General features: G+C 41.3%; 1 protein-coding gene across 2 annotated transcripts in view; it reads left to right on the top strand.

The window, feature by feature from the left end:
* LOC109408930 (programmed cell death protein 4) overlaps positions 1 to 11,575 on the top strand; it is a 76,011-nt gene extending 64,436 nt beyond the window's left edge. For both annotated transcript variants that reach the window (XM_019682326.3, XM_019682325.3), the window contains exon 5: positions 9,478 to 11,575. In XM_019682326.3, coding sequence (XP_019537871.2) covers positions 9,478 to 9,553 — 76 coding nt within the window. In that variant the 3' untranslated portion in view covers positions 9,554 to 11,575. The remainder of the gene's footprint in view (positions 1 to 9,477) is intronic.
* Positions 11,576 to 18,780: the final 7,205 nt, after the last annotated feature.

The raw sequence follows: 18,780 nt of genomic DNA, 5'->3' as shown, positions 1-18,780 counted from the left end.
AATCCTATTTCGATTGCCAACATTCAGGCCACTTCGGGCCGCGATTAAGTACTAGAGACGGAAACCTTCCCCTGGCACAGACTTCAAGTCATAGAACTCTAGTGATGAAACCCGAAACCGGGTGCCCGATTAAGACTAGTTTTCCTAGACAAAAACCAAGCTATGAACACAGCAACAAATTCTGTGAACTAAAAGGCAAATTGCCAAATAAAATACAATTCCAGGATGAGTGATGGACCCAAACCAATACATGAAACCTCGTCAACCTGTGATCGAAAGATGTTATCCATCTAGATAACAGGGCACATTTGTTTTGTGTCGTGTTGTGTTAATTTGTAATGTCGCTTACTTGTACATTTCTAAGGTTCCATGTTTTGTGATGTGTTGATACTTTAATTAATTTCCCAAACCAATACATGAAACTGTCATCCTGTGATCGGAAGAAATTATCCATCTGGATAACTGGGTACATTTATGTTTTGTGTTGTGTCAATTGGCAGTGCTCTTGTATGTGCATTTGTATGGTTCTATGTGTATAATAGAAATACACTAGAACTCTAATGGCGCTGTAGTCACTTTTGGTTGTTTATATGTGTCCATCTTGTATAGGATGTTTTGTTTTGGTAAACAAAATTATTTTGACACTTCTAGGACCGCTACTGACGCTGTAAAGACGTGGCAAACTAGATGTTAGTCATACGAACAGTCGCGACATTGGACTTCTGTGGCTAGTTATTCTAATATGTGTATCGTGTTATATTGATGCTTTGTAATAATTTATTTTCTTTTATTTTTGTAACATGGTGCCCTTGTTGTATTTTTGTAAAAGATGTTAGGAACGCCCAACCGAGTACTAGAATTCATCTAATAGACATTAGAGAGGCAAAATGGACTTTGAGTTGGTCCAAACAGGTATTACAGTGATTCAAAACTATGCAGACTATAGGAAAAAGCACATAGTTATCAGAGTGGTCTATATAAACAGCAACGAATAGATCACGATAGTTCCAATTGATTCATATAGTCTAACTTCTTCTCTGCCAGCAGATTCAGAAACCGTGGCAACGTGTTTTGATCGTCATTAAAATTCAGGGAGTTGCTCTGCTCGCTCGCAAAAACACCTATAATTCACAGCGTACCGAACCGAAAGTAAACAATCCCAAAATAAGAACCGCGCAAACGGCCAAAAAAAATAGTTGAAAAACAAACCGGCTTCAAAGAGGAATCGACAATTGAAATCGCACATTCGAATTCGAATGCGAATTAAAAGAAGCAGACGAAAAAATCGTAAACAACATCGTCCTGTTTATAAGGCAAATGTGACTATCACACATTCTATGGTCGCATTGAGTCAACTTCTTTCGCGACCAAACAGCTTTTTTTTGAGTCAGCCTACTTTGTTTTGAAAATTTATGCCGGTTCGAGGATGACTGTTATGCAATTTTAACCCTTCCCGCAGAATTTATATAGGTGTGCATCGCGCCAGAAACTGGTTGCTTTGTTTCATCTCAACTCGATGCATTTGTTGGACAACGTGACCGCATGTCATGGCATGCTTGCTGCTGTTGAGTTGGGTTGGGAGTTGAGTGAAGATCGACGTAGAAAATGACTCGAGAAAGACAGAAAATCGATTTCTGCACCGGAACCGGTTTCCACGCCTGCTAGTGCTGTATGCTGTTTATTTTCTTCACATCAGGCTATGTTATCACCTTGTACTTGCCCTCTTGTGCAGGCAGGCAGGGATTATTATCGGAGAACGGCGACGACAGTTACATATGTACGTGGGCACAGAATTCTTAACCCACATCGCGAAAGAGTGTGGTGTGGGTCCATAACCCATCTCAAAAGAGTCGTCAACTTCGCAGAACAGCACAGTGTTCCTTCGCGGTTGATTGCAAACCGTGCCGGTAGGTAAACAATCTGTTCTGCGTTGACTAAACCGGTATTCACTCCTTTTTAGTTTAGTTTTTACCTCTGTAGGCTGTAGTAGTAGGTGACTATATGTGTATATTACGCCATCAATCGTGCTGGGACACCGACCGGTTTGCACCGGTATCGCATGCTTACTTGCGCCTGGGATGGTCAGAGAATCGCAGAGCAAAAAATACTGAGAAAATGCGGCAACGTGGAAGAATTTGTGCAACAAACTTGTTGCAATGCGGCCGGCCGGCCGGCTGTAACGAATGAAGCAGGAATAATAATAAAAATATATAAACTGTTGTTTATTTTGCTTTTTGTACAACTACGCTATTTAGTTGTACGAAAATCTGGTTAAGTCAATATTGTAGTCATGACAACATATCAGTTTCAAACATGTTGGTTTGACTAAGCATATATAGCTAACCTTCGGACCAACCGGATCGGGTTAAGACGAATTTTCAAGACCCACTAATGTAAAGAACCAAACAGAATCTTCCCTGATTATTATTTCGTAAAGTCTTCTGCAAGCCTTCCCTGATTTTTTGAAGGAGTTCTCAGATACCTCCTTGAAGTCCTGCCTAAATCTGTCAGGGATCCTCCCAGATAACTTCCAGGAGTCTTCCCAGATTCCGTTCAGAAATTCTCCCAAACTCTGCATAGAACTCTTCCAGATTCTACCAGGGAGTTTTCCCAGAATATTTTCTAGAATTTTTCCAGATTTATTTCAAAATTATGTTCAAAAATGTCTTTCAAAAATCGTCCAAGATACTTTCCAGACGTGTTTGCGACCTCCTTCCACAAGTTTATTTCAGGTAATCCCAAGTAACATTTTTTTAGTCAAATAGACTAGAAGAGGGTTTTAAAACCAGCATAAAACCAAATTAAAAGGCATTATGTTTTATGACGGTTCTCAAAACCTATTCAATACTAATAGACCATCAAAATGTTACTTGTGGAGATTACAAGCCTTCCCTGTTTTTTTTTTTCAGGAGTCTTCCGAGATTCCTTCTAAGAAGCTTGCTTGAATTCTCTTATATTCCTTGCGGGATATTTCCCAAATCGCTTTCAGAAACCTACCTTGATTCCTACCAGGATTTTTTTCCTGATTCCTTTCTAGGCTGTTCTCAGATTCCATTCGAAAGTCTTCCCAAACGTCTTCACATAAATTGTTCCAGATTCCTTTCAGGAGTGTTCCCAGACTCCCGCCAAAAGTATTTACAGATTCTCTGCACAAGTCTTCCCAGATTCCATTCAAGAGTCTTCTCAGATTTCTTCCAGAAATCCTCCCAGATTTTTTGCCGTAGTCTTTCCAGATTCCGCTCAGGAATTCTTCCAGATTCCACCAGGGAGTTTTCCTAGATTCCTTTCTAGAAACTTTAAAGATTCCTCTCCAAATTATGTTCAGAAGTCTTTACAAATGTCTCCCAAAAATCTTCCCAGGCACTTTCAAGAAGAGAGCTCCCGGATTTACAAAAGTGTTCCCAGATTTTCTCAGATTCCTTCCAGGTGTCTTACGATGATGTTTTGTTCAGGGGTTTGTCCACATTCCGCCTAGGATTTTTTCAGATTCTACCATGAAGTCTTCCCAGGTTGTGTTCAGAAGTCTTTCCCAGGCTACTTCCAAATCTATTTCCGAATTCTCCACAAGCATTCTCAGATTCCTTCAAGGAGTCTGCCCAGATTCCTACCAGAAGTCGTCCCAGGTTTTTTCATACAGAATTTTTGCCAGATTCCTTCCTAGAAACTTCTCAGATTATGTTCAAAAATCATCATTAATGTCTTCAAAAAATCTTTCCAGACTCCCTCCAAAAATGTACCCACATTCTCTCATCAAGACCAGAAGTCTACCCAGATTCCTTCTTTGAGTCTTGCATGATTCCTACCAGGAGTCTTGCCTGAGTCCTTCAAAAAATGGTCCCAGATTCTGTTTAGAAGTCTTGCCGGACGTCTTCACTAAAATCATCCCAGATCCCGTCCAGGAATGTTTCCAGACTCCCTCCAATAGTAGTTCCAGATGCTCTCCGTAAATCTCATGACTCTTTCCCATAACTTTCCTAAATTTCTTCCAAGCGTCTTCCCAGAACTCTTCCAGGAGTTCTCCTAGATTACTTCCAGGAGTCTTCTCAGATTCATCCCCAGAGTCTTCAGGAATTCTACCAGATTCTGCATGGAGGTCTTCCAGATTCCACCAGGGAGTTTCCCCAGTTCCCTTCATAAGAACTTTCCAGATTCGTTTCCAAATTGTGTTCAAAAGTCTTCACAAATTACTCCTAAAAATCGTGCCAGACACCTTCCCAGGAGTGTTTCCGGGCGCCTTCCAAAAGTGTTTCCAAATACTCTCAGATTCCTTCCAGGTGTACGCCCATATTCCGCCTAGGAATCTTCCCAGATTATATATATTTTTCCAGGAGTCTTTCCCGGCATAAGCTGTCCAATGTAACGCGAAATTTCCAGTATAAGCTGTCCCATGTTGAATTTCACAGATGATTTCAGAATTCCAGGAGAATATCCAGGATTCTCACAGAGATTCTTGGCCTTCCCGGAGCATTTTTTTGAAGTTCTTGAAGTATTATTTTGAATCCATGTTAAATAGAAACACACATAAATCTGAAATAAATTTTCAGTTTTTTTTCTTTGCTTGTGTACGTAATCGTTGCAATTCATGAACACCCTGATTGCTCACTTCTCGCTTCTTACTTTTCAATCCTCAATGCTTCGCACTCCTCGTATTTCATTTTTCATTTCTCATTCCTCACTGCTTACTACTCACTTCTCACGCCTTATTGATTTGAACTCCTCGCTCTAGACTGATTCACTTTAATATGCATTCTCTTTTCAATGCCCATTCCTGCATACTTATTACTCGCTCCTCATCCCTCATTTTTCATTTCTCACTTCTCACCCCTCGCACTTCACTTTTCACTGTCTATTCCTTACAGTTTACTTCTCATTTTTCATTAATCACTCCTCACTTCTCACTGCTCCATACTTTTCATTGCTGAATCCTCACTGCTCAATTCTCAATCTTCACTGCTAAGTCCTCACTCCACACTACCTACTTCCCACTCCTCACTTTCACTCACTTCTAATCCCTCACTCTTCACGGCTCACTCATCATTATTCACTCTTCATTCCTCTCTTCACCCTCATTATTTCTTCACTGCCTATACCTTACTGTTTACTTCTCACTATTCACTGCTCATTTCTCACTTTCTACTCTTCACTGCTTACTTCTTTTTCTTAACTGCTCACTTCACACTGCTTTACGCTCTGTACTGTGCATTCCTCTCTGCTCACTTCCTACACACTTGATTCAAATTGCCGGGATATGTTTCCATTCTTTTGCCGAGATTATTTGCACAGCCGAGTAAGCAGCAACTACACGCTTAACTTTTTCTGCACTAAAATGTGTAAGGGTTACACAAAATCGGCCAAATCCCATGGCGTCACTCATCGAGTGAGTGACACAGATTGAATGTCAGCTCGTGCAACCAAATGAACGTATATTTGGTAATAGATTCGGCTTGGGGGAACCTCGTTTGGTTTACAAATCTCCTTGGAATACCAAAACATGTTGAGATTTCACAAAAATGTGAGAGTACGAGCAGTTTTAAAATTTGTGTAAATGTTACTTCATTCAATAAGTACCATGGAAAGGTGTTGTAAACATTGGTTCTCCGTGTGTTTTGAAGAGATCCCATCAATTTTTACAGTTCATTGCTGAGATACGGAAAACGTTTTGCTGAGAGTCAGCTAACAAATGTCACTGTTTGCTGGGATAGCAGTCAATTCCCTATCAATCTGATTTGGATTTTCTTCATAGTTCTTTACCTGTCGATAGCGATCGCCATATAGCCGAGGCGGTAAACGCACGGGTATTCAGCATGACCATGCTGAGGGTGACGGGTTCGATTCCCGGTCGGTCCAGGATCTTTTCGTAAAGGAAATTTCCTTGACTTCCTTGGGCATAGAGTATTTTCGTGCCTGCCACACGATATACGCATGCAAAATGGTCATTGGCAGAGGAAGCTCTCAGTTAATAACTGTGGAAGTGCTCATAGAACACTAAGCTGAGAAGCAGGCTTTGTCCCAGTGAGGACGTTACGCCAAGAAGAGGAGAGAAGAGGAGGAGCGATCGCCATCGTTTCAAAACAAATCGATATTGATCGACATCGAAAATCTCCCTGGTTGACCGGGTTCTTCTTTTCCTTTCTCACTTTTTACTGCTCATTTCTCTCTAATCACTTCTCACTACTCACTCTTTATTGCTCACATCTGGCTCTCCACTTGTAACTGTTCAATATTTAGTAATCACTACTCACTCCTACTACTCACTGCTCATTCTTCGGTCCACTGCCTAACACTTCTCTCTTTATACTCTTCATTATTCACTGCTTACACCTCACTAATCACAGCTCACTCTTCATTATTTTCCCAGCCAAACTGCTCACTTGCTACTCGATATTGCGCAATTTTCACTACCCACCGCCCCACATTCTGCACGCTTCACAGATTACTCCGCGTAGTTTTCTCAAACTTCTCATTCCATATTGCTCACTTCTCACTTTCCATCTTTTGTGACACAACTTTTTGTGTAAACTGAACACAGGACCACCTTTGATAAGAAAAACCAACATGGAACAACTTATGCTGAAAAATCTAAGATGATGGAAAACCTGAACATTGAATCAATTGGCTTGATGTTGTTTTTATAGAGTTTCCGAACAAAGTATACTAACCGGGAGTGGTTTCTGAAAGTATGAGCATGAGCATGAGCATAGATGACCGCACAATTCGTAGTTGCTACTCCGTGATTGACCAGAGCAATCGAAATTGTACAAGGAACCAATGAATAGGGCTTGGGACTAGCTTACTATTCTCAATGTACACAGTTCGAGAGCTCTCAACTTTATTAAGGTCAATAACGGCGCCGGCCACGTCCTTACGGTCATCGAGGAAGGGAGGGAATGTTAGTGGTTTCTGAAAGTATTCGCCAAAATAGACCAGGTAATGAAAAGTCAAAACCGTAACTAAAAAGTAACAATGGGACAACTGTGCGGCACACTGCAGTGTTCCCAGATTTTTAGCAGAAGTTTTCTCTTATGTTTTTGGGAGGTTTCCTAGCTTTCCTTCAACCGTGCTCCTAGGAGTTTTTCCAGATTCCTTAGAGGAGTCTTCTCAGATTTTTTCCAGCTGGTTTCTGATATTCTTTCCAGGCGCCTTCCAGATGTCATTTAAGCGTTCTCTCAGATTTCTTTCAGGAGTCCTCCCAGATTTAACTTGATTCCTTTTTTTTATTTAAGATTCCATCCAAATGTCCTTTCAGATTCCGCCCAGGAATCATCTCATTTTGTTTCCAAGAGTCTTTCCAAATTCCTTCCAAAAGTGGTTCTCCGATTCTGTTCAGAATTCGGCTCAGTATGCTTCCAGGAATTTTTCTAGATTTCTTCCAGGAATTTCCCCAAATTCCTTTCACGAGAGTCTTCTCCGCCTATCCATATCATGTCAAGGATTTTTCTCAAAGTTTTTCCAGATTCCTTATCGAAGTTTTTTCAGTTTAAAGTTGACTTATGGACGGATGAAACCAGGGATGGAAATTGTCATAAAAAATGTCACTTTGTAATTGGCCCTTGTGAGAAATGTTTATCGACAACATTATTCATTTTTCATTAGTAGTCACCATTATGCAAACGAACGGAAATTCTCACCGGAAGTGGTTGGAAATTAAAAAATGTCGTGATATTTTTTCCCATGAAATTCCATGACATATCTCATGCCTAGATTCAAACGAAAATTCCTGATGTGGTTTCATTTTGCAGCAATTTCAACTGCTATATGATATAGTAGCGTCGACACATATAATAAAAGAATGAAATGAGCTCACCAATGACTAACCTCAAATTAATGTGCATGGAATACTAAAATACTGATGATTTAATACTTTCAATCAAAAGAGAATGAGCTAACACATCTTACACTTCTTATTTATTTCTGGAATTGAGCTTTGCTTAAGCTATATTGGCCGCAGTATCGCCAGATCAGCATTACTCACACAAAAAAACTTATGAGATAGCTGTTTGGGTTCAGAGCTGCGCAATATCAGTCATGTCAGCTGACTACTGATATTGGATCAGCGTCACTATCACTATAGGCCGATCAAAATCAGAACTATGATGACAGACATCAGCTTGATATTGACTCTAGATCACTATCATTGATCAACTAGCCTATCTGATGTGGCCTATCGCATCGTTAATGTTTAGCATCACAGTCAATCTAGTTTTTATGGAAGCAACGTAAACTATCAGCTTGATTTGCTTATCAGTGCTGCAAAATTTCGCGACCATCACGAGATAATCGTTTGATCCGATTTCTGGTATCAAACTCTCCAAGTGATACAAATCGTGCCACTCATTTTGTGGATTCCATCATTCGCCTCTTTGTATAGTGCTGGCTGTTCTTGAGTGTGCGTGCTAGTGCTAATCCAAAAGTATCGTGTCACACATCGATGTTCGTGCCTCTGTGTCCTACAGCAACAGATGAAGGAAAGAGTCATGACAATCATATCCATATCAGTGGTGATGGTCACAAAACGAGGATGGTGAATGACGTATGTGGGATTCAGTCTTCACCAGTCTTCAGTCGCTAGCACCAGACTGTTGTTGTGGAAGAATCAGAAAGCGTACGGTGATGACTAGCGGCACTGTGACTTTTCATTGATAGTGACAGAGCGCAACTCTGTTTGGGCCAAACAGAGTTGCGCTCTAGAGTATGTGAGTATTGGTGATCTTCTATTCTCAGCCGAGAATTGCGCCTGCTATGCCAAATGGCGGGTCAATGTGGAGAAGAGAAAGGAAATGATGATTGTTACGTAGAGTTGTATACTCCGGACGGCTTTTCCACTGAGGCATTTAAACTTGTTAAAATGCTGAAGTCTTCTCTACAGTTTTTGAGTCTACAGTAATAATCGATACTTTTATCTTCCATCAGACAAAACTATGACATGTATTCTTATTCTATTGTAGTTACTCAAATAATTTCTTAGAACTTCGAAACACATAAGAGCAATGAGGTTATCATACAGAGAAGAACATAAGATCCACCCCGCCATCGCAGAACATTCCTTGAGTTGTTCAATGCCTAAAGTAACCAATGGCGTAAGGCCCGCTACATTGAGAATATTCTTTACTTGGAATACGTTGTTCGTCGCGAAAAGTAAACAGAGGCGTAAGCAGGGCTAATTGAGAAAATTTTTTATTGGAATTGCATTTTTCGACTCAAAATGGAAACAGTAAAATTCATGACATTTCAAAGTAAATTCATGACATTTCTAAGCACATGGTCAGATAGAAGAACACTTTCAAGCTTTATTTCAAATATTGCTAACAACGCCGTGTCAATTCCACTATTATGTGAAACAAAAGTAAAAAAAAAACGAGCTCGCCAATCTGCAATTGGTGAGCTCGTTTCATTCTATTTTTCAAAATGAATTTTCGATTAATCCAACTAAGCTACCGTGTTTAACCATTTTCCCTGTTCTTTCCCTTCTATTTCCAGAGGCCGCAAACGGTTCGTCTCCGAGGGTGACGGTGGCCGCATCAAGCCAGTCAACCTGCTTGCCCGTGACTTTTAAGAAGCGAGTGGTGCCACCCTTTGAAGTAGCGCCATCTGCATTGTGTGGGGGGTCCATGTCGCAGCCGTGTGAGCGAGCGTATCTGGATTTTGAGAGAGACAATCGCTCGCGCCGCTCGCTGGCGCCCCCTTGTTTTTTTTTTGGGTTTCGCTAAGATGAAAGAGAATAAACAAAGGCAGCAATGTTCTATTTTGTTTGCGCGTGAGGTGGGAGCGGGGAGTACGCAGTGGAAAAGTTATTGAAAGTTGCTAGCATTGCCGCCAAACAGAGTCAGAGAAGAAGCAGAATTGCAGTTTTTCGCAGGAGAATGAAAGTCAAACGCTAATCTACTGTTAATCTACACAAACCATCTACATCTCTACATATAAGGATAAACATTTCACAGCCGAGCGCATCCTACCTAACTGTATTTTGATATAAACAACGCGTCAGAGAGCAGACCGAGTGAGATTTGAAGCAACACTCAAACCATCTACCTGTCGAGAGTTAGAAAGAGCGTCACAGCCCTGGCAGATTCAGCCGCGGATGTTCGCTCCTTTTTGCTTTTGTCTAGCAGTTAAGGCACGGTCACACTTTATAACGTGCGACCGACAACATCATCTACCCCATCAGAGGAGGAGCTGAAAACAATTCAAGGAACTCGCGAGGATCAGCCAAGAGCACTGCTGCAGGAAACGAACGTAAAGGGGGAAGTGGAAGAAGATGAACATGAAATCGAGGAAAAACGTAGCAGATTTAAGCAAAGCAAAAAAGCAAGGTAAATTTATTGTAAAATTAAGCATACATTTAAAACTCATACAAAACAAACTTATAATATGCAAACAACAAACAAAAATATTCAAACCAACATATAACAAAAATTAACGATTAATCGGATGAGATAAATGCACAGTTATTCACTTGATGATTCTTACTTTAACATAAACTATATTTTCTCTTTGTTCGGAATAAATGTGTCACCAAAAACTAAAAAAAACTAAAGTTCTAATATAAATTTATCATCATAGTAGGCTATCTCGCAGCTTCAGACAAAGTAGGCGAAATTCACACCACTTAACAACATTTTAGAGCATTTTTGGACACACTCACCGGAGGCATTTGTCTGTTTGCTGCCACTCTTTTTTAGGAATACTTGAATTTGGATTCATAAAGTTAGAAAACCAACATTTAACACCCTTTTTTAGCTGGTAGGATTCCACCACCCCGCGAAAATTTGTTTCAGTGTAGAGCGAGTTGCGTATTTTGGCTAGTTCCCAACTTCTTGATCATAGTTTGTTACTCTCACTAGGCGTGTCGGTCCTTGGACTTTTTGAAACAGCTTTGTTTGAATTCTTTCTATAATGGAGATTAGACGAAAAATTGAGGTCATTGAATTCGGAATAAAAGTACACATAAAACACACATGGAAAAATGCTACCTGAACTTTTATTTGTTTGTTCGATTGATTAGAGAACGGTGTAGGTTGGAAACTGAGACAAAACGACGCGACGGTTTGCAAATACGCAGAATGATCTGCGCCGGAAATTTAACTTTCCATCCCCATTAAGGATTGTTCGGTTTGTCTTGGTTTCGCCCTTTTGGTCCCACACTACAACTACAACTAGAGCTGTTAGTGTCAGTCTTTTGGAACCTGGAAACTGTCCCTCCCCCCTGTCTGGCAAAACAAAAATAGAAGAACCAGTGATTGAGGTATGAGCAATCGAAAGAGAAAGCGGGATTTTGTGAGCACAGAAGCAGGAAGATAACTAGATAGAAGAGAGGAAGAGCCAGAAAGGACGACGGACGGAAGACGAAGTGAAGGGAAACGATGATTGTAAGTGTTAATTCTTTGAAACTTGAGAGAAGGAAACAACAAAACAAATGCATATTAAAAAAAAAAAACATTTAGAATTACCTATACTGTATCGTACTGAGAGTAAATCTGAAAACAAAGAAATCAGTGACATAAATAAAACTATGGTGGGTCCCTATGATATAGGGGTACCCCGGAATGGAGCAAAAGCATTCGTGCTGAAAAGAAAATGAAATGCCGCCGTCTTTTGCCATTTTTGGTTAGTGAATATCACATCCTTTGCACTTGAAAGTTATGTTTAAAGCGAACTAAAATTGTTTTTCTGTTTTAGATAGCCATACTTACAAATCTTGCAGACTAAATCCATCTACCTAGCAAAAGAATAGTCAAATTCCAACCTTACATGATATACGAGCGTAATCGGAACCCTACAAATGCTTGAACCGACCACAAAGGAAACCATTAATATGCGTCAAAATCACGACTGGAAAACTTCGGAAGTCGATGATGGCGGCCAAGCAAGACCATGATAAACTCATAGCAGCTGTAGCAGCAGCAGAGCCCGTAAAGCTTTGGGTGCCGAAGGCTATCCAAACAGGTGCTTTTACATTCGCGAGTAGCCCAAAGAGTATGCCGGACGCCTTCGGTTATGACAAGCAATCGCCGAAGCCTGCGAGGCAGTCGTCAGGAGTGGTGTGTTTCATGTTAGAGTGTAATGCACATACACTGTATAGTTGTTTGAGCCGTTTAACGAACAGCCCAAGTAACAAGAATGCTGAACAGTGAGTGTATTAGCTGAACATTGGCTGGTTAATGGTGGCAGTGGCTGAATACAATGACAGCTGAATATTGGTCTGAAGTATTGCTTGTTCAACCTCTTTAATCAGCAATACATAGACAGCTCAATATCAAGTTGAATAGAATATTATTCATCTCTGTAACCACCTTTGAAACGTACACCAATATGCAGAATTATTCATCTGTTGTTCAACCTTTAACCAAATAATTTTTGACAGCTGACCCAAGCAGTGTTTTCACAGAGTCCACGTGGCTTCTTCAGCCTCAATACAGCTTTAGTTCAACTCAAGTTCTTGGTTATTCAGATACAACAAGCATTGCTCTCGTTTTCGAGAGGATATGTATACATTTGTGTGTGGTGTAGGTGATAAGGTGAGTGACTATAAATCAGGAGTTCAGAGTTTTCTCATAGATTAATTTATACATTCCGAAGCATCTCTTCTGGAAATGGAAAGCCACCATTTGCGAAAATAAGTTTGATTTTTTTTTTAAATTTTCAACCAAATTCAATAAATTTTGCTGACTATGTGCATATTAAGCCTTAAATCAGCTTTTCAATGAACCTCAAACCAGCTTAAAACACTAAGATTAGATGTTTAGGGGCTGAATAAAAGATTGTACATCTTGTGCTCAGCTTTTGTTCAAATGAAGGCTGCTTTAAAATGGTTAAAAAAAAAGATTATTCAGCATCAAATTGGGGGAGTTAGCTTACCTACAGTGTCGGACGAAGCAGTAGGAACACTAGCCGGCTGGTGGTCTTGCTGTTTTGTTCGACACTGTATTCTTCCGGCCATCACATCTTGTAGTTTTTATACTCCTGTATATTAATGATCGTGATGTGACACCTGGTGCTGAAAGGGCACTGATTATCTGACAATCCAATTTGCCCGGATTGTGTGTCTCAGAAGATTACTCCAAATAATATTCCGTCAAAGTATCACAAAAGAATATAGTTGACAATTTGCCTTATTGACGGCATGGAGTTAATCCCTGAGCTTTAGATACAAGGCCAAGTTCCCCTGGCAAGGTGCCAAACTGGTAAGCTTGGATTATTGTTTATTGTCAGGCGGCGTAGTAAACTAATAATTAGAATAATGATTGAGAGGGTTAGTAGCAAACGGATGTAAGTAATCCCACTTTCGAGTAAATGTAGTTTAAAGTTTTTCACCAATTTTTCATCCCATACAAAATGTATGGAGTCTCAAAATCGACCCAATTCTCAACGATTTATTGTAATTTTTCTATTCATCGTAAAAATAGTCTAATAAAAGTTCCTGACAGGTTTAAACCTGAAGAATTTTTTGAAATGCTCAGCTCAAAATCGACAAATGGTCACTTTACACCCCTTTGATTCTGGGCCCCTCAATTGAATAAATATTCGTCTCAAATATTTCCTTTTCTTATCTGGCTCCATCCTATCCAACGTGACCCTATCTGACTCCAAATAATCACACTGTTGTCTATTCACACGCTTGATTTTGCCATGCTTCCAGCATGAATTTAGGCACTGTCGCATGACCTAACAATAGTTGACTAAGTTCGTACACTTTAATTTCTAAAAAACGGTGGAAGGGAAAAAAACTGCATCTATCTTGTAGCATATAAAGTAGAACCTAGTAGTTATTATTTATACTGAATAAGAAATTGCAAATTACATTGTTATAAACACTATACTAATATATGTGGGCCGCGGAGCTGTGCGGCCCAGCATTTCCTTTTATTTTTGTCTTTATTCCAGAAAACGCCATATTTTTGAAGACAACCTATCCTGGCACACATACGAAGCTCCCCAATACAAACGGGAATTATCCGGAGCAATCAAGTTAAGTACTAACTTTTATAAACAGGCATGCAACTCTTTCTACTACTATGCAAATAGAATATTCATGTGTTTGCTTGTTCATGACTTTCGTGTCGGCGCGGAATATTTTCCTGCCGTATTTTACATTTCTTCAATTCACCTTTAAACAACTGATCTTTAAATTTTGTATAAAAACTTGTATTTCAATTATGTCCATCATATTAGTTTTCTGATATTTCAGAATTTTCAAAGCATTATGGTAGAAAGAGTTGGTGTCATGATCTATGCAAAACTTGAAACTGAAAACTCCTTATTTCCCCCTAAGGGTTATAGGGAGGAGCGGGACATTCGAGCCTACTCATCAGTGGAAAGGACTTGCTATGCTAATCGGTTTAGCATAGGGCAGATACAAGTCTACTGGTAGACGTATCGCCCAGCGATTCAACGCAGATTGGCCACGGCCCGGGGGTGCGTTGATTATAACAGAATAACAGAAAAAAAGATTATTCAGCATCAAATTGTTACCTGGAAGTAGCGATTGCGATGTTTCCTATGACATCCAAGCAGGAGGTCTGATGAACGATTGAATCGGCATTCTATATTGAGCGCTCTCCAGAAGCAGTCGCATATAACACTACGATGAATTACAGTCCGAAGTATAAATGTCGGTCTTAACAAGGAGATGAGCTACCAGGCGGCGCTCGCAAGGTTACGAAAATCCCGGACAGGCGTCCCGGAAAGTTTAAGAGGCCGATTCGTTCCGAGTTGAAGGGAGCAGGGAGTTGCGACCTTGCGTAGGTCATCAGACCAACCACCACAGGCTAGATCGGATCAGAGGAAAGACGCCTGTTTGATGCTAGTGAATAGGCGGAGGAACAAGAAAGAGGTGCTGGAGAGTCGGGTCGCTAAACCAAGGTACCAAGCGTGACTAGGGCGACCCCTTCGTGATCAAGACAGACGATTTTAAGTACTCCGAGGTCCTGAAGGCGATGAGGAGCGATGTCAAGTTCAAGATTCTTGGATCCGACTTACGCGCAGTATCCGACGAACCCGTACCGGAGAAATAATCCTTGAGCTCAATAGGGATAAAACGCATAAGTGCGCCGCCTACAAGTATCGGGTGTAAAAGGTCCTTGGCGAAGCTGTTTAGGTGAGGACTCTTACCGATGAAGGGACTCGAAATCCTGGAAGAGATCACAGATTCGGAATTGCTCCTCACGGTACAAGGTACAAGTTACAGGTAGTACCGCGGCTATTTGGGTACGGAAAGGTCCGACAGGGCACATATCTTGGAACTGCAAAGGCCCAGACAGAAGCAAACTTTGCAGGCGATTTGGAAGCTTGGAATACCACAAGGCACAAGGCAGCATGAAACTATAAATTGGTTGCAGGCATGTCCAAAATGGCGGCAACTAAAACAACGGGTAAATACCCAGTCCATGGTTGGTCTCTGAGATCAACGAGGTATTCTTCTGTTCTTGTAGATGTTGGACGGAGCTGAGTCGATCATCGTACATACAAGCTTGGGCATTTTTCCTAAGTGAAAATCATTCATACATCCGTGTGGATTACTACCTTTGGCTCTAGCAGCGGATGCCTAGGATGTTGCGGGTATTCACCAGTAGGCTCTGTTGGGTACTCATAACAACCGCATATGTATCGGCAAGCAACTCCGTACAATCGACCTGGTACCGCTTCCAAAGTGCCTTAGCCCAAACCGAGGCCCAAACACCCTGAGTGCTAACCAGCACATCAGCAGGATGGATGCCAGTAACATGTTGATTAAGGCATACTGATCAACGCACACGACAACTACGGAATACGAATCGAATGGCGACGATGAGCTGATATTCTTCTTCCTGAGTAAGGAAGGGTGACACCAACTTGAAACGGCGAGTGAACTAACGTTTGCCTCCGGATACATTCATCATCTGTCCATCAAGTGATGGGTGATAGGCTATAATGTAACATTTCCGATTTACGTTGATCTGGCTCTAACACAAATCCCATGAAAGAACTTGTTCAACTCTCGCTTGGCCTCCCTGTTTCATAGACAACCATAAGATCACAAGAGTGACTAGGTACCACGGATGGTTACCGCGATGCGGAGATGGGACCCAATAGAATGAAGACATCAAATAATACCAAAGTAGTTGGAGAGATCGCGGACATGATATAGAGAGGGCTATAAGGAAGCCAGCGGGAGCTGGCGTTCCCGAATCAATGAGTGCTCACAAAGAGTCCGAACAGTATTTCAGCTCATGAGTCTTACTTGATGGGAGTTCGGAGAAAGGTGATCGTACAGCTCGTGCTCGTCGAAGACAAGCACAACGTTTATCTGAAGACTAAGCAACTGATGACATTGTCAGTTGTGGAATACGATCAAACTGAGAGCGGAAATAGCCGATAAATCTCTTACAGAAGTCACGGAACAAGCACAGTTGTTCCGTGACTTCTGTAAGAGATTTATCGGCTATTTCCGCTCTCAGTTTGATCGTATTCCACAACTGACAATGTCATCAGTTGCTTAGGGCCCATATAGCCGAGGCGGTAAACGCACGGGTATTCAGCATGACCATGCTGAGGGTGACGGGTTCGATTCCCGGTCGGTCCAGGATCTTTTCGTAAAGGAAATTTCCTTGACTTCCTTGGGCATAGAGTATCTTCGTGCCTGCCACACGATATACACATGCAAAATGGTCATTGGCAGAGGAAGCTCTCAGTTAATAACTGTGGAAGTGCTCATAGAACACTAAGCTGAGAAGCAAGCTTTGTCCCAGGAGGACGTTACGCCAAGAAGAGAGAGGAACAAGCACAGACAAACAGACTTAACGTTTTTCGATTGAAATCATAGTCACGGAAACATATTCGCCCAATGCTAAAAGGAATAAGTTTGGCCGACCATCAACTAGGTGGCGAGGAAGGAAAGGGCGACCATCAGACGAGGAAGGAAAGGGCGAGGAAATTCACGTTTTCCTACGGAACGTTACAGCCGACAATGTTGTCAAAGCGATTTGCCGCGAAGAAGACACGTAGAACGCTGTCGATACAGCAGTAACGAGAATGCTGTCCAAGCTGCAGAGGAAGTGGCGGGAAAACCAGATGGCGTAGAGCCGCGATCAGACAAGGCTTAAAGGATTAATCCACCACCGGGGACATGACCGAGCCGTCCGTAACGTGGCACCAGTTTTAGGTCGTCGGAGAACCGGTGAACCGAAAGTCTACCACCAACTGGAATTATCGGACTGAAACTTCCACCGTCGGGGTCTTTCCTGACCCTGACGCTGGATGGAGTAGGCTAGGTCCATCGCCGGGGACTAGATCGAGTATACCGCGAAAAAGCACTGGAGCTTGATCATTAGGGCACCTGTCCGGGAAGGAACGGTTTCGGAAGGCCTTCCACTACCGGGGAAATCTTCGTCGGTGTAGAATAGATTCAACACCGAAAACTATTCGATTCTTCATCGAAGTGTTGCAGGTATCAGAAGGCCGGCTCCAGAGGCACGGTATCCTCCATTTGGGACATTTGTGCCATCACCATTATAAAAGCCCATTCCATCATCTACCTGAGGAAGGAAATAAGGATTGGCGTATAATAAGGTATCCTGCAAGAGGGTACTAACGCATAAGCGTACCACAATGGGTTCAAACAGCGCACTGAAAAGAGCACTGCAATAAACACATAAAGCGTAAAGAGAGCCTCTAGCTCTTTATCACAGCGGGTTAAGAACAACAGAACATCGTGTAGATTCAGGTTTCTGAAGTCAGTTTCACTTATTAAGAGTTTACCTAATACAGGTCGGACTCGATTATCCGGAGTATCGATTTTTATTTCACTCCGGATAATCGAATTTTCCGGATAATCGAATCGCATATAAAAATAAAATCAAGATTCAAAAACGTTTGAAAATATATGTTTATGTAATTTTATTTTCATGAATCAGTGGCGTAACCAGAAATTCGAATAAGGGATCGTCCATAAATTACGTAAAAAAACTTTTTTGCTGTTTCCCCTAGTCACACTTTCTATGTAAGTTTTCTGAAGTTTTAATGGGTCATCACAATTTGCTGCATGTCCCCGCCCCTCTCAAAATGTGACGTAATGTATGGACATTCCCTTTATATGCTGTATTCAGTAGGATCCTGATAGTGGTTTAGGTTGATAAGATCGGGGCACTTTTCTGTCAATTTTGAACTAAATAAAAAGGTTCTGGGTTCGTGAAACAAAACAAAAACAGTAAGAGGCCATCCATTAATTACGTCACGGAAAAATCCGTATAAAAATTTCCAATTTTAGCGTAACGTACTTAATGGATGTTCCCTAAAGATGGCATGGTTGAGGGGAAGGGGAGTGATTTGTGTAAATTGAAGAAAAATGTTGAGGGACGAGAAAAAACTTTTGAAGTGAATGGGGCTGTTGTATGATGAATTCAGGGTTAATTTTCAGAGTGTTCTAATCTAGAAACAGCCTCTTCCGTGTGTCTATAATACTCACGATACTGGGAGCAGTGATGCCAACCTAACAAACATGTTGGTCAAACTCCTGAAGGAGTATGGACTTATCCACCGATGAACCGAGTTCATCGCGGTCCGAGAATTTTGACACTAGAGCGGGGCCGTTCCAATCAGAATTGGACGATTCTGATTGGAACAGACCCCGCTCTAGTGTCAAAATTCTCGGACCGCGATGAATTTGGTTCATCGGTGGATAAGTCCATAGGTAGAATAGGCCTGTCTAATTTTAAAAAGTGCTCTCTGATTCTCAAGTTCATCTCCATATTTTGATTGGAATCCAAAAAGAAGTAGCTGCTTTTGCTGGTTATTTGCTTCTTTGGC

Source organism: Aedes albopictus, chromosome 1 (assembly GCF_035046485.1).
Source record: "Aedes albopictus strain Foshan chromosome 1, AalbF5, whole genome shotgun sequence".
Lineage (NCBI taxonomy): Eukaryota > Metazoa > Arthropoda > Insecta > Diptera > Culicidae > Aedes > Aedes albopictus.
This window is presented reverse-complemented; position numbering and strand designations above follow the sequence as displayed.